This window comes from Empidonax traillii, unplaced genomic scaffold (genome assembly GCF_003031625.1).
Source record: "Empidonax traillii isolate 1590-97213 ecotype Southwest subspecies unplaced genomic scaffold, ASM303162v1 scaffold703:size332946, whole genome shotgun sequence".
Classification (NCBI taxonomy): domain Eukaryota; kingdom Metazoa; phylum Chordata; class Aves; order Passeriformes; family Tyrannidae; genus Empidonax; species Empidonax traillii.
Genome location: NW_020955896.1, coordinates 35641 through 50222, shown reverse-complemented (window position 1 = coordinate 50222; position 14582 = coordinate 35641). Strand labels below are relative to the sequence as shown.

Below are 14582 nucleotides of genomic sequence, written 5' to 3'. Positions count from 1 at the left end.
TGTGCTTACCTAGGATCTCTCATTGACAATACTCTGGAGATGCACCTGATTGCTGAGAATTTGAATATAAAAAGAATGATCTATAAAGTGTTGGCATTGCTAATGCACCTCATATCAAGAACAGCCATTTTAATGTAAAACCAACAGTAGCATGAAAAACTGCAGCACTGTGTTACCTATAACTTCAGACAAGGGCCTTGGAGACTCAGGCTGGCATTATTCACTCATGGTACTGAGTACTTGATACGGAATACCGAAAGGAGTGATCATTATTAAAACATTCAGGAAATCCTTCTACAGAAGTCACAGTTCTGAAATCTTCTTTATCCATTTGGTACTTGGAATATGATTGGCTTAGTCTGTGCTTTCTCGTGTGCAACCCAGTGAATGTTTATGTGCATATATTTGCCAGAACTAGGATAGAATTCTTTAAGAAAATAACATCAGTTATGAAGGGACATGTTTTAGTTAATTTAGAAGGAAGAAGTGAAATGAGCTGAAACATGATCTTTACGCATGACACAGAATTCAAATACGTACCAAAGAAGAACAATGTCTCTCTTACTGCTGTTCAAATATATAATACAGCCAGAGAAAAGAGCAATTTATCTTTGATAATGAAAGCAATAGATGTACTACAAAGGGATTCATTATTAATATTATACATTCAGTAACATTTGTGAAAAACAAGGTTATGAGAAATCAGACGACAGTCAAAACATTACCAAATCACATCTGACTCTTACCTTAGAATTTTATTGATTGCTGTTTCTTTTTCCAGAAGGTTTCTTGCTCTGATGCTGAAAACTGATTTACGGAGCTATAAAATTAGGAAAAAGAAAACATACTTTTTAATTGTCGTAAAACATAGCATGTGTATGTGACAGACCAATGAAACATTAGGATGCTGAATGCATGTAAAATTAAACACATAAAGTTCTCTATGATAAAGCAGTTTTTCACAGTCTGCAGCATGGGTGTTCTTTTCCAGGAAAAAGATGGCAGAAAAAAATCAAAATGTTTACATAGAGCAAATTCCTTGAGCAGTATCTAAGATCTTAGCTTCATCTTGCAGCTTTTGGCCTCTCTACCCTAATCCTTAGGTAGTTATGTGTAGAAAGAAGAAAATAGTTTTGTTGACTAGCACAAGTGTTATTTCCTTTATTACACACTTCATCTCCAGCTGGCCAAGTCATGCCTTTTTGCTACTCATTCTCCACTTTGGATTTTGACTAGGCTGGATTGTACTCTGGAGATGCCTTGACTATACAAAAGAGCCAGCCAATAAAGCTTAATTATATAATTTAAGTGCATAGAACTACACAGGATGAAAGTAGGCCCCTTTTTTCCCCCCACATATGTAGAGCAAAAAAATGTGGTGAGCAAAATATGCTTGTGCTTGCCTCTGGTCATGGACAGTGTTTCGGGCATTTTCTTGTGAACAGGCCTTCCTGAATGTGAAATGAAAGGACTGAGATACATGAAAAAACAAGCACTTAATTCCTAAGCAAGTGATTAACAAATATGGCAACTCAAGGAACAAATAACAACTGAAGAATTTAGCTCAGGAATTACATCTGTGATGAAAAGAAAGCCCCCAGCACATTGTAATACTTAAATCTGTCAACTGTTTAGAGATTGTTATCTTGAAGAAAATGGTTGAGAGAGATTCGGAAACTCCTAGCAATGTTTGTCCTGTTTTCAATCAATCTGAAATGGAATCTTTAAGCTCATTACTTTAAATTTTCTTTACATGTTTCTAAAACACTACCTCCAGCCATTTGACAAACAATTTTTCTAGAACTTCTCTCAAGACTCGGATTGACTCTGACTCACAGTTAGATATCTTACTTTGAAGAGAAACAGAAGCCTAGAAAATACCTTAACTTTTTAATTGTACCAGCTGTACTCAATAAAATGGCTACTGCTTTTAAGACACACCTGCAAGCTACAATCTCACTCCTACCCCTTCTCAAGCATGGCCCCTTTAACCTTTTTCGTGCTCTAACAAATCTCTGTACAGCCTGTGGGAGTAAAAACACAGATGATTTGAAACCCCCCCTATTTTGAGAATCTGTGGCTTCCTTAAAAAACCTGCAACTTGAAAACTGAAATAAAGTATAAAAGAAGGTAGTTTGGAAAATAAGGTATTGGATTTTCAATTAAGATTACAAGATTAGTAATAGGCTTGTTGACTGTAAACAAAAAAATTATTCCATTCCCTGGATATGGTTAACATAAACTGAAAATCACGGTATGAGATATACCTGTTGAGGAATATATTTAGTGCAGGTAGCTCAGTGTGAAGCTGGAGATTGAGCTCTGCCTGGGTGATGAGAGACTGAGACAAGAGGCTGTGAGCTGTTGACCCTTTGCCTAACAAAGGGCACAGGGACTTGTGGCCCATCCAGGGGACTGGACACTCAGAGGCATAGCAGGAGCCAAGGACCCCCAGACTTTCCTGTCCTTAGACTGTCAGGGTATAAAAGCCCAGGGGTCTCTTTGTCAGGGACCTTCCTCAGAGACACCAGCATGAGCTGTTATTTTGTTAGTTAGTTATTACACCATCATTAAATTATTTTAAGGATCTGGATGTATGAGACTGTGCTATGGTAAACCTGGGGTTGAGGTGGTAAGGAAACCTGGTCTGACTGTGAGTGTGGGGGCTGTAGCTGTGAAGGGGCCTCAGTCCCAGCTCAGATGGTGTGAGTGTGACTGCCAGAGTAGCTCCTGGATAGTCCAACAGCGAAGTTTCCTTAACATGCCATTATAATAAATATTGTGTAGGTATAAATATTTCATATACTGAAACATATTTGTGTAGGTTTTAATTCATTTGTAGTATCTCAACACAGGTTCAGCGGATTTATAAGCAAAGTACTTTATTATGGATTTAGATATAACTAACAATGCTGAAAGCACTAGTAACTCACATATTTTTTTCTTCTAACGTCGGTGAAATTAATGTCAGTGGAATCCCATAAAATTGTTTTTGCCCACTTCAGGATTGCAGAAAGAAGCCTCCAAACCACAGGAGTATCTAATTTACAAAATGTTAGGTAATAATTCTTTTAGGGCTCAACTAGTAACATCAAACTTATGGGAATAACAAAGGTGGAAACCCAGCAGTTTTGTTTCAGTTGTTTTTTCCTGTTATAAATAATTGCTTTAGAATAATTGCAATTACATTAAATATCAGAGAAAAAAAGTGTACTGGCTACTAACATGTTATATCCATTTATTCCTAATAAAAATTCTTGTTAACATCTTAGAAATAGAAAAGATTTCAAAATCAGGAAGCGATAATTTCCTTCCCAATTTCCAGTTTTTGCTCATCTGATTTTAGTAAAAAAAGCAGAGGCAAATACATTTTCCTGAAATGTCTACAGTTCCCTATCTGGCACAGACCACTTTTTTTCATTGTTAAAAGTAAGTGATAAAACACCTTGGCTTTAAAGCTTGTGGCCCAAGCAAGGACATTCACTCAGGTCATCAACAAGGGAGCATGCCCTGGAAAAGCAGAAGCAAGGAGTCTATATATTTTCAGATTCCAAAGGGATGTTGAGTGTTTGACCTGATTCACTTAGTGCTTCCCCAAGTGAAGCATTAAACCAGCTAGAGCCAGCAAGGAAAAAAGGACACCTCAAGAAAAGGTGCTGTCAGGTCTAGGGCAAGGGCTACTTACATACTACAAGGAACTGCTGAATCCTCCCTCTAGGTAGCAAGACTAACAAAGAAGGAAACACTGGTGTACGTTTTGCATAAAAGCACAGCACTGAATCTCTTTCATGCCTCAGCTGGAAATGGTTTGACACCCTGTTTTTGGTTTCTTCAATGAAAAAGCTTAGTTGTCTCCTGGAGATGAGCAAGAATAGCGTTGCACTCTGGTATATGGCCACCACAGAGCCATAGGTGCATCAACCACAGAGCCAGAGAGATGAAGAAAAGTAGTAGGAAGGAGCCCATGTCTGGGAACACTGAGATGGGAGAGAAAAGACTGGGTTCTAGTTCATACACCCAAAGCTGTTCATGAATTTTATTCAGTGATGCTTGAACAAATAATCACAAAATCACAGAATATGCTGAGTTGGAAGGGACCCACAAGGATCATTGAGTCCAACTCCTGGCCCTTCTCAGGACAGCCCCAAGAGTCACACCATGTGCCTGAGAGCGTTCTCCAAATGCTTCTTGAACTCTGTCAGGCTTGGTGATGTGTCCACTCCCCTGACAAGCCTGTTCCAGTGCCCAAATACCCTCTGGGTGAAGAACCTTTTCTGAGTATCCAACCTAAACCTTCCCTGACACAACTTCAGGCCATTCCCTTGGGTCCTGTCACTGGTCACCAGAAAGAAGAGATCAGTGCCTGCCCCTCCTCTTCTTCTCACAAGGAAGTTGTAGACTGTAATGAGGTCTCCCCTCAGTCTGCTCTTCTTTAGGCTGAACAGACCAAGCAACCTCAGCTGCTACTCATATGGCTTCCCCCCTATGCCTAAGAAGTCATGAGAATGGAGAAAGGGGTCAGAACACAGGGTGTCGCACCACGTTATGTGGGCAGAGTATATTTACTTTTGCCGCACTTTTTTTCGCCACAAGCTGTGAAATTTGCACCCAAGGCACCCTAAGGATGTCCTTGGGCGCCAACTATGGTCCATATCTAATGGACTTCACTTAGGTGAAGTTTTGAAGGTTTGTTACCATTCTGTTTGCTTTATGATTTTCTCTTTAGGATTCAAGAGCCTTTCCTTCAGCAGAACCCTGGTGAATTTATCTTGAGTTTAAAATACCCAGAAGCAGTAATACAAGTTAATATTTTTAGAGAAGCACAATTGATCCATTTCTCATATTTAAAGGAGTAAGCAGTCAGTCAAATAGCAACACACATATGTCAATATTCATGCTGAAGAAAATCAAACAATACCATAGATTTTTGAAATATGTATCCTTACTTCTATATTAGATAATTAAACTGAACTGTTCCCCGTTTAATTTTCCAAATTTGCATAGCATGCCAGGCAAGTGCAATGGAACTGTACAAACAGAAAATGGGGACGATGATCAGTATTTTGCTTAATAATGTCTAGATGCCACATGCTGGTGTAGAATGAAGCTGGCAATTAAAACCTGTGATACCTGCCGAGTTCTTGAATGTTGCAGAGGAAATTATGAGCAGTGTTAATGTATAAAAGACATTACTCAATCAGATGATGTGGAGTTAAATAAATACAGTATACTCTGCTGAGGTTATTTTAGGGATATCTGTTTAGCCTGCTGGGTTTTTTTATTACAGATTGTGCTGTACTGTGAGGACACCCTCAGTGTATCTTTATTAGCATTTCTTTCTTTCTTTATTTATGTACTTCTTTATGCAACCTATAAGTACACTCAGTGCAGAAAAAAACAGCTTTCTGCTATAGAACATTATTTTTTAGCATATGACACTGTCCTTAAATCACCTAACAGCATCTGATTACTTTTTGATATGTTTTCAGCATCACATTTTAAAGAACTCTTGCAGGTTACTTCAAACTGTAAGGAACCACTGCGGCAGGTCAGCAAATTACCAGTAGTATTTCCTGGATGAAAGATGTTAGATAGAAAGTATGTGCTTCTATGAAACCATGAATAAAGTTTGTGTTTTAGTTCCCACATTCATTTGAGCTTATTTACACACACATGCCCGTAGAAACAGAATTAGGAAATCTGCAGGTAATGCTTCTCTTCCACAAGTGCTGGCACCCTTCTCTGCTGCTGACTTTACGGCAGAAAAAATGACTCAGTCAAACCGGTGTGAACTTGGTTTGAACACTACACCCCATGAAATCCCATTTGTCGTCAAGGACAAAGCAATAAACCACAGTAACTGTTGTAAAAAGAGCTAAATCACAGAGCATTGTTGCTCTGCAAGTGCCACCCACTGCTTTGAAAAGGTACTGCAGATATTTTCAATGGTAATTTTTATTTAGCATCATGTTTAAAAAATCCAGGCTTTCTACTCTGGAATAAGAAGATCCTTGGCATAAGATTAAAAGCAAAGCAACACAGGATGATACCTTTGTGAGGTGTCAGGTAATGACTGAGGATCTGTCCTACAGCCGAGGTGTACTGACTGGCACAGCACTGCTGACTTCAGAGAGATCTATGCCAATTTATACCAGCTAAGTTTTAAAGTTTTCAAGTTTTGAGAGGTTTTAAAGTTTTGCCAAGGTTTTGATGAATTTTTCTAGCAAGATTTTTGCACTGCACAAACCCCAGCAAACACTACATAAACCAATTATTTTCAAATCAAACTTGCTAAGGAATTGTATGCTATCAACAGGTAAAATCTGTAGTGATGTAGTGTATTATTTTTGTATAAGACTACTTCAGATTTAGCAGAAATAGAGACAAACATTGGTGAGTGTTCTGCAAGACAAGGTGAGACAAGGTCATAAGTAAATAATAAGATAGAAATACCTGAAATGTTTGCTTGACAATGGGGAAAAAAAAAAAAAGAAATGCATGTAATGTATTTTTCTAAGTCAGTTTCTTAAGTGCTATATGAAAATTAGGAACTTTAGCTTAGTGCTGTTGATAGTAATCTTTTATTGGCAACTGCAGGACCATATGGGAATAATCTACTGTGCCATGCCAGAAATTCCAAGCAAGGAAAAAAAATCATCCAAAGCTTCTGTTTCGATTTGTAATTTGTTGTATGCCAATAGATGGTTTATGTAGACTTGCAGAATGAACAGATTGTAAGGTATTATAATGTTATTTAAACATGTATAGCTTCCAGGGAAAATATGAAGAGTCAGTACAATAAGCAATATATCAGAATGACTTTTTAGAAAGAGCAAGGAAATATTTGGTAAGAATCCATTCAAAGCTTTAGCATTCCATTAAATATAGGACATTCTTGGCCCACAGGAGTTTGCTGTGTAGCTTCTCAAATGCAAATAGTATTATTTGTTCAACAACATTCTGCCTACGCATCTTTGGTTTGAAGAGATTGGACTCTTTCAAAATGAATGTGACAAAAGTCACATGAAGAATGACGGGAGGGAAGACTGTAAGTTTTTGGTAGGTTGCTAACAAAATGTTCACAAGAATTTAAGCAGGTTAAGTGACTAAATCCTATAGGTAGTGTGGAATTTCTTAAGCTCTTTTGAAAACTTTGGTTAATGCCTACAGAATCATAAAGGATGCAGTTACAAGGGGCATCAACAGAGCACCTAATCCATTTCCATCTCTCAAAGTAGAACTAACTATTTTCAGTTGGACTTTGACAATCTGGCCCTTTGTGAGGTTGTCCTATAAAAGAAACAGGCTCACTAAACAGTCAAGAAAGTGGCCTAGCTTTAGGTAAGTGCCACAAGGACTCAAAGGCTGTCCCTTTGGATCAGATGTCTAGAATGAGAAGTGAGCATAATCTCCTTAAATCTTGGGAGTCATTGACCTGAAATAGCCTTAATTCATTTTCTAGACCTTGATTGCTGCCTCTCTCTTAAGGAAAGCAATGTTCTTCTAATTAGCTGACTACTGATCTGGAAAATCTACATGTCCTTTCATAACCAAGAACCTTTTTCAATTAAGTCTGAAAATGTGGACAAGGATAATATTAGCATACTCATAAAACCTCCAAAGACTTAAAGGGGATGATAATGTCCATCTCAGACACATCTCAAGGGAGCAGTTCTAGGGAGGGAGAAGAATCCCTCTCTTTTATGTCTTGTAATAATATGCTTGGGTTTTTTTCCCTTTGGCATACTTAAGTTTTTAAATTTCAAAGGTTTAATGGTAGATTTTTCACAAAAACCCAGAATGTTTTGGCTTGGAAGGGACTTTTATCTGTCATTTAGTCCAACCCCCCTGCCAGGAGCAGCAACATCTTCGACTAGATCAGGTTGCTCAGAGCCCCATCCAACCTTACAATGAACGTTTTCAGAATGGGGAACTCATCACCTCTCTGGGTAACCTGTTCCAGTGTTTTACCACTGTCATAATAAAAAATTTCTTCCTCATATCTGATCTGAATCTACCCTCATTTAGTTCAAAATCATTACCCCCCTTGTAAAAAAAGTCTGTCCTCATTTTATAAGCCCCCTTTAGCTACTGAAAGATTGCTGTAAAGTCTCCCCAGAATTTTCTCTTCTCCTGGATGAAAACCCCTAACTCCTTCAGCTTGTTCTCATAGGAGAGGCAATCCATCCCCCTTCTTATTTTGGCAAGTGCAACCTTGTTTCCTATCTTTACTCAGTGCAGAAGTCAGGGAGATCCCGTGAAAAGCTAGTAAAGAAGGCTGTGCAGATTACTTATGGCAGCCAGCAGCAGGGTGGAACTGAGGACTCCTGGCCAGGCTGACGTTTTTTTTTTTATATTCTGCTGGGTGCACAGCGATGGGGGAGAAGGCTCCATTCCACATCTAGAGATGAGGATCTTTAGGCTCTAGGGAAGAAGGGACTGGCAGGCTGGGGTGGACTGGGAATGGAAGATATGGACAGGGATTTTCAAGCAAGAAGTAAGGAAGAACATTCCTCTTGGTTGTACAAGCCCAGGCACATAATTCTGCTCACTAGAAAGAAGCGATCATGGCTAGTGTTCTCAATCAGTTCTTGTAAATGAGTTCTGTGAATCAGTGGTGGAGACTGAAGGGCCTGGAGATGGAGATCTGGATTCCTTGGTAGAAGTGGGGAAAAGGAGAGTAAAAGGCTCAAAGAGAAGGGTTTTTCTGTAACCCAGCTCCTCATTGCCTCTCTCTTCACTCCAAACTAATGAGTGCTCTTCTCTGTTAAAATACAACAGCACTAAAAATTCTGCCATGTCTGCATTTTGTTTGATTGAAGAAAAAGGAGAAATATGATCATCCCCTTGTATTTTAATGCATCTTCACAGCCTTTATATCAAACACTTTTAATATTTTAGTGTACAGCTGATGAAGTAGAAAGAAAATGCCAGAAAGAAGTGCTGAGTTATGGCTCTTTTTGAAAATGGAGAAGTATCCAGTCCCCTGCCTCTTTTCTATCAGAATGTAGTTAAAAACTGGCACTTTTCCAGGCAGAATTTTGAACATACTATGTAAAGGCAAGAGTGACAAAGCAATTTAAAATCATCAGAAGTCAGACCATAACAAGAACAGAGTACTGTTACTATTGCAGTCGTGTCTTCTCTGCTCTGAAGGCAAAAATGGTCAGAGAAGTAAAATATTACCAGCACAAATGTGTATTTGGTAAAATGCTTAATGAGACAGAAATCAATAAATCGGTTATTTAGACCTGGGGACATTGTTACATATCCATTTTATCTGAAAAGAAACAAAATCTTTAAAAATGCAAAACAGACAAAGAGATCGCCTGATTTTCACTAAACCTGAAACACATCATTGCATTCACATACATTAACTTCATTAGAAAGATCTGGTGAGAGCAGATGTGGGACAAAAATCTTTTAATATTATGACTGTAATGAGCAAGAAAATGTTGGATCCACAAGCCAATTATTGTTCCAGCAGGTAGATTGTTTTTATTACTTTTCTGAATGTTATAGCAAGATAGATTTTGGCATTATCCTGTGAATGACACAAATAGATAAGACTTGCTGGACTTGGGCATGTTTATTTGGAAACTGAAATGATAGGACAAAGTTCTACTCAGATATTCAGTAAATTAAGAAAAAACTTGAATGACATTTGTTGATACTTATGAGCAAAGTTCTGCAAGAGTTACTTCTGAAAAAATGTAGTATTCAGTAGTATTTAAAAATAAATAATGTTTTCTACTTAGAGTTCATGTGCAATTACATTTTATTAGTTTCTGTTATATTCAAAATGAATGCGATAAAATTATTCTTTCAAATTACTTAGATAAAAGAATAATCAGGAACGCAACAGAATGCTATTGTATTTTTTGTGCCAAAATTCTGCTTTGCACAATAGGATGTCCAAAATAAAGTTCAGAGATGTTGATTAACTAGGGACATAAGTTTATTACAATAAGAAATAGAAATTCTAGAAATTAGAATTTAAGAATAAATACTCTACCCTTGGTTCTTTTCTAAGAAGGAAAAAATACAAATAAGTTATACGAGTATGTCCTCACACCTGGTGGTTTTCTGAAAGATTTCTTGGGACATCTTGCCTTTCATACTAAAAGCCATGTTGTAGAAAAGCCAAAAGGTTATTTCAGCTTTTACAATTAGAAATACTTTCTGCAAGGAAAAGTAGGAGCTGAGCACAGATCAGGAAAAAAAAACAGGATGGAACAAATTTCCAAATTAAAAACCAATGTCTTATTAAGATTAGGTGCGATGTCTCAGCACCTCACAAATGAAGTATCTATGATGTTAACCAAACACGCATTAAACGAAGAATCCAGCATGAGGTCTGCTGCTTAATATTCAGAATCCTCCAAGGAAATAGCTCTCGTTACCTCTGAGATCAGCTCTCACTTCCTGACCACGACCTCCCATCACACAGGTACATTCTGCTGTAAGCAGGAAATCAATGGAAGAGGCATATAGCATGGGAGGTCAAGCTTTCCCAGGAGCTAGACCTTAATGATGCATCTGGCTCCCACAGGAAAATAGGAATGGCTATTAACTTCATTGCCTGCAAAACTAAAACCAAAACTCATATATGTGAAAGGAATCAGAAAGGAAACCGGATGATAAATAGGACAGAAAAGACAAATTATGTTTGCTACAATCCAATTACTCTTACAAAGGGAGAAATAGGGCAGTTGGCTTGCTTATATTCCTTTAACTAAATGGCAGATGCTCAAAGTCTGAACTATACAATACATGGATATATCAAAGGCTCTTGTACTTTCTTTTCTAATTCACTCCTGCTGTGCTACTGCTGTAAACATGTACATGGGTTATCTGTACACACTGAGCCATAGGCATTTTCAAAGTTTGTCTCATGAGCCTGTCAGTTTTGAACTTTAATTTAAACACAGTCATGTGCTGTGTTTTGTGGCCAAAGACAAGTAACAAGTTCAGAAGTGTCCTTCTCACAATAATTTTCTGCCAGGCTTCCTAAAAGTTGTATGACTCTTAGGAAAGCATTTTGAAGTGTCTCTGTGCCCCTCTGATTCTACCCTTGAAGTTAAGAAGGCAAGGCCAATGCTCTACAGCCAACTCAGATGTATTTTACTGGACACTTTATTTGTTGTAAATCTCAGGGTTCATTTAGTTCTTTGTCCCCTGAAACTTGTTGCAACTATCCCTCAGTCTCTTGTGAAAGTCACCACAGTGAGATGTCCTTATTTTCTGCCAACTTTCTTTCTTCTCATCCACCCACTCACACCAAAATTATATGTTTCCATACCTCATCCAGTTCTTCTGTCCATAATTAACTGAAATATTGGTTACCTAAGAAAATTCACAGCAAACTGTGAAAAATTTTCATATAAATGTAGAAGTATAAAAGAACACTTCCCTCTCTGCCCTAAAACTTGCCCTCATCTACAATGTACACATGATACCATAACTCCCTATTTTAATTTTTTAACCCTTTCCTCAGATATTTTCCCACTAATATTTAATGGCACTGTCTTGTTGCACTTTATCCTAAGAAAGAAGTCTTCGTTTTTTAGTAGAAAATAACTTCACGGTACTTTCTACTACAACAGGGGTATGCTCACCAATCTGAACAGTCCTGGTTTCTCTATTTAGACCCAGAGCTCTTCAACTCATGGCCTACAGACCACATCAGGACAAACCAGACCAGCAGGCAGTGGAGAAGGTCTGTGGCAAGATCAATGGGTTTAAGAAAATTTGCTCTGCAGGACCTCAAGTGCAGAGCAAAAATGATCATCCTGCATTTGCAGCAGTGTTAAGTTGAGAGAACCCCAGAGAACCCCAGTTTTACACACACAAAATGTTACAGATAACATTAAATAACTCAAAGCATTGCGCTAAGCTGCCTATCAAGCATCTGTATCCGAGAGATCCCAGATGTTGCCAACACTGGAGGCAGAAGGATTGTACAATCTGTGTATACACGCCCACTCAGACCCCACAGACTGAGAGTGAACTCTTAGGGCAAGTATAAGAGGAAAAGCCATTTAGGTATAAATGATTTCTTATATTAGTGTTCGGTGAGTTTATTACATTCATAATAGCTTAAAAAATTGAAAGAATTAGAAAAACTGCTGGAACTCACAGACTTGACTATAAAAAGAGGAGTATAGCAGAGAAATCTGTTTTCCAAAGCTGTTAGTTTCATTTGACATAGATGAATATAATTTTAAACTGATTGTAGTCATGGTTACAGTAATATACATGACTATATATTTTTTTCAATTCTTTTGAGAAGGCAAAATACCTTAAAAAAAGAAGAAATATTTAAATAAAAATCTCCTCATCTTTTACAACTTAAAACAACTTTTAAGGGAAGTGGGTAATTATAATACTGAAAAAACTCACTAAATCAATTATATAAGAAAACATATATAAGATCTGCTCTATTGATGATCACAAATTATGGATCAGATTGATTCTGGACACAAAACTGACAACACAATACATATGCATAGTGGCAGATTTTTAGAGAAAGAAAAAAGAATGTTGCTGAAGTGGAAATAAGGGAAAAATAAAGGAATGTATGCATTAAGTACTTCCTATCACTTCAGCAGGTGTGGAACACAGAAATACTGATTTTAGTCCAGGGGCAACTCAGGAGTTAACCACAGTGCAGGCGCCACAAAGGAAGAAGAGAGTCAAATCTGCCAGCAGGATCTTATCTTTTGATTCCACATTTTTTTTATCAACTACAACGCAAAAGAGATGTGAAAAATTTCTGAAGCCATCCCCCTGCTATCAGGAGCAGTGAAAATGCATCCTACTAGGCACTGAGATTAGTAAAATGTTTTGTTGGGTTTCTTTTTCTACAAAGAAAAGTAAAGTATATATGTAAAGTTTATACTCAAGCACAACCAATCATTCCAAGCTTGTTTTAAGGATATTTTTAACAAGATTTGTTCATACAAGAGTGAGGTTGCCTTGGCAACTGTAACTATAGAAAGGCAAGGTAATTACTTTTACAAATCCTTCCTAGTACTTCTTCCTCTTAATAGGGATGTGTAAATACCTTGTTTTAAGCTACGTTTACCCAAAATATTACTCATCATTGTTTCTACCCTTGAGGCATGGGAATCCTAACATATGCGCTTAAAGCAGGTTGAATACTGCAAAACCAATTTGCAAATGCTTATTTCAATTTTAAAAAGTCAGATCATGCATATCTGCTCTTGAAGTGAACATTTGAAAATAATCCAGTATTCTGTTTTCATATTGCAAGATCTCACTGAATAAACAGTACCATGTATTCAAACGTCTTCAAATACAAGAACAGTTCACTTTTGTGAACAGTAAGCATAAGGAATTAAGCTGCAACTTAAAATAGTTAAACTATACTCATGTAGACAGATCTACTGCGTCACTGCACAGCTCTACGTTGCACACTGCGGACTTACCTGTGTGCTGAAACAATTTTGTTCATCTCTTCATTATGTGGTAAAAATGTACTTTGATTTCCCTAACATAGTGTAGAAGATCCATTATTAGTGATATTTGGCATAGTTCTACTAACCCCTAGGCTTGTCATTTAATAACTTATCCCATTTTTCTTCCGTGCTTGTTAAAACAGATGATGTCCGTTTAGGCTTAATTCCTTCCTATGGCCTTCCTGGACTGATTTTGCCACAGACCTCCCTCTCAGGCCGTGCTGTTCATCTTTGGCTTACTGATGCCATGGAATACATCAGCCACAGGAATGGCTTCTTGCACCAAACTGGGGAAGGCAATTAACAGTAGTTTGCAAATTGTCTATTTTCATTCATTATCAGAAGAGTAATGTTTTCCCCGGGTCTGCATCCTGCCTGTATGAATGCTGTCCTGAGTTATGGTTGCAAACCACACCCTAGGAAAGCCAGTTATACTGTGTAACTGCAACACATAGACTCTTTTCTTGTCTGTGATTCTGTAACTTAAAACTTATCTAAAAAGCACAGAACCCTGTAACAATACTGAAAGTACTTTTCTTTTGTCTGTTCAAATGTCACTAAGTTGCACAATACTACAAGTGATCAAGGACGGATATCAGAAGGTGTCAGAAGTCACACACATTAGTTATGCTGCATCATCATCATCATCATTGTCATCATTCCAAGCAGTATTGGTATTTTTCAAGTCCAACCATCCATGTCAGTTCTGACTGGGAGACTAGCAGCATTTAGAAAAATGGGTATAAAATATGTGTTCAGCACCTGTTTTCTAGTGATTCTCAGGCTTACAGATAGGTTAATGTCCTCTAAATAATCAGAATAATTATGAAATTTTTATTCATATTCAGTGATTACACAGAGACCTTGCTTCAGTGAAGCGTTTTCAATGTTGTAATAGTATCAAAGCACTCAAAAATGATATTCAGAAGCTTTAATTTTCCACTAGCTTCTCAGTGATTAACAGAAAAACTGCTTCAAAAAATAGCTTCAGAAGATGCATGCATTAAACAAAATAATGTATAAAATCTGTTTATGATGTCTGTTTTAGGCTAAATTAAATATAACCCTTTATAATAATAATGTCCAGTCTTCACGAACGAA

At 37.5% G+C, this 14582-nt stretch overlaps 1 protein-coding gene across 1 annotated transcript in view; it reads right to left on the bottom strand.

Moving 5' to 3' along the window:
* The window catches only part of NALCN (sodium leak channel, non-selective), a gene marked incomplete at its 5' end in the record, with an annotated part of 90382 nt that overhangs the window by 42596 nt on the left and 33204 nt on the right, over nucleotides 1–14582 (bottom strand). The window contains one exon of the mRNA XM_027900070.1: nucleotides 747–820. Within this exon, the coding sequence (XP_027755871.1) occupies nucleotides 747–820 (74 nt within the window). The remainder of the gene's footprint in view (nucleotides 1–746; nucleotides 821–14582) is intronic.